The 1226-nt window shown below is 31.2% G+C and overlaps 1 protein-coding gene across 1 annotated transcript; it reads right to left on the minus strand.

Annotated features, from left to right (window-relative positions):
• Positions 1-206: 206 nt before the first annotated feature.
• LOC117169708 lies at positions 207-1224 on the minus strand. The gene is made up of 4 exons (XM_033356207.1): positions 1098-1224; positions 910-1005; positions 552-659; positions 207-466 (listed from the first exon to the last, which is right to left on the minus strand). The coding sequence occupies exons 1-4, from the start codon at positions 1222-1224 to the stop codon at positions 207-209; spliced, it is 591 nt and encodes a 196-aa protein (XP_033212098.1).
• Positions 1225-1226: the final 2 nt, after the last annotated feature.

Consider the following 1226-nt stretch of genomic DNA (forward strand, 5'->3'; position numbering starts at 1 on the left):
TTTCTTTTAAAATTCTCCTGTATCCTAAATAAAAAGTAAAATATGATTAAATTTGAAATATTAGATTTTTCAAATGATTATTAATAATCAGGAATGGTCACCGAAATAAAACCATATAAAAAACAACTTCAGTAAGAAATTAAAAAGTTAATATAAATTGCATTCAAATTTAAATAATAAAACAATAAGGAATAAATTATTGTTATTTAAGCTATCGTCTTTAACAAAAACAAACCGAACAAGACTAAATTGCATAATGACTTCTGATTTATATAATTTAGTAGTGTAGAACTGCACAAAACGAAAGCCTCACCTATTTCTTCGTTTTTCTGGATATGTTCGCGTGGTTTAATTGAATATTTAGACCCATTTTCTGATTGCAATGTTGCGTTCGTTGGGATTGAGTTTCTAGATTTTTGTGAGTCCATTATTCGCCGAGTGGAAAAACTGTGCCTGCTGGAGTAGTCTGTGAATAAACAAAATATATTATAATTTTTTAATTATTCAGGACCAAGTTTTCAGGGCGAGTAGACGCAACTATACAAAATTACTTCTGCTGCTCGATTTTTTTTTCTTTATCCTTGAAGATGTACCCTCTGATCTACGGACGGAGGAGTCGATAATTTTCGTTGTGGAACAATTGTGCCTGTTGGACTGACCTGTAAAAAGATTTTTTGCTATGAATTGGAATCAATTTCCTAATTTAAAATGGAAATTTTGATAGACTTTTTGTTAATACCATGTTTATTAATAATCATACAGAAAAAGAACAAAGGATCTTTTCCTCCCAATATTTGGGATGAGTATAGTCCAATATTCTTTTAAGAATATGGCTTTCTGTGCCGAAAATATTAAGTGACAAGCCTATCCTCTTTTCCACGCAGCTATAGAAAAATAATAAATACTAACTTCTGCCGTTTGATGATTTTTTCTTTTTTCTTCTTGGAGATATATCCCCTGGACTGTTGACGGGGAAATCACTATCAGGAGTATCATCTTCCAAATCTGAAAGATAAATGATAAGGCTTTTATTAATAATTTAGTGTCGTAAAACGCAGCATAAGACATTAGTAAATAAATGAGAATAAAGAAATGACCTTTCAAAGCCAATGGTTCAAGAATTGGCGGCACGTAAGTACTGAAATTGGCATCGGCTAGTCTTGGTACACCTTGTATGCTTTCTATGTGTAAAGTTTGTTTAATTTCACTCTCAATTCTTTGCATTT

Source organism: Belonocnema kinseyi, chromosome 3 (assembly GCF_010883055.1).
Source record: "Belonocnema kinseyi isolate 2016_QV_RU_SX_M_011 chromosome 3, B_treatae_v1, whole genome shotgun sequence".
In the NCBI taxonomy this organism is placed as follows: domain Eukaryota; kingdom Metazoa; phylum Arthropoda; class Insecta; order Hymenoptera; family Cynipidae; genus Belonocnema; species Belonocnema kinseyi.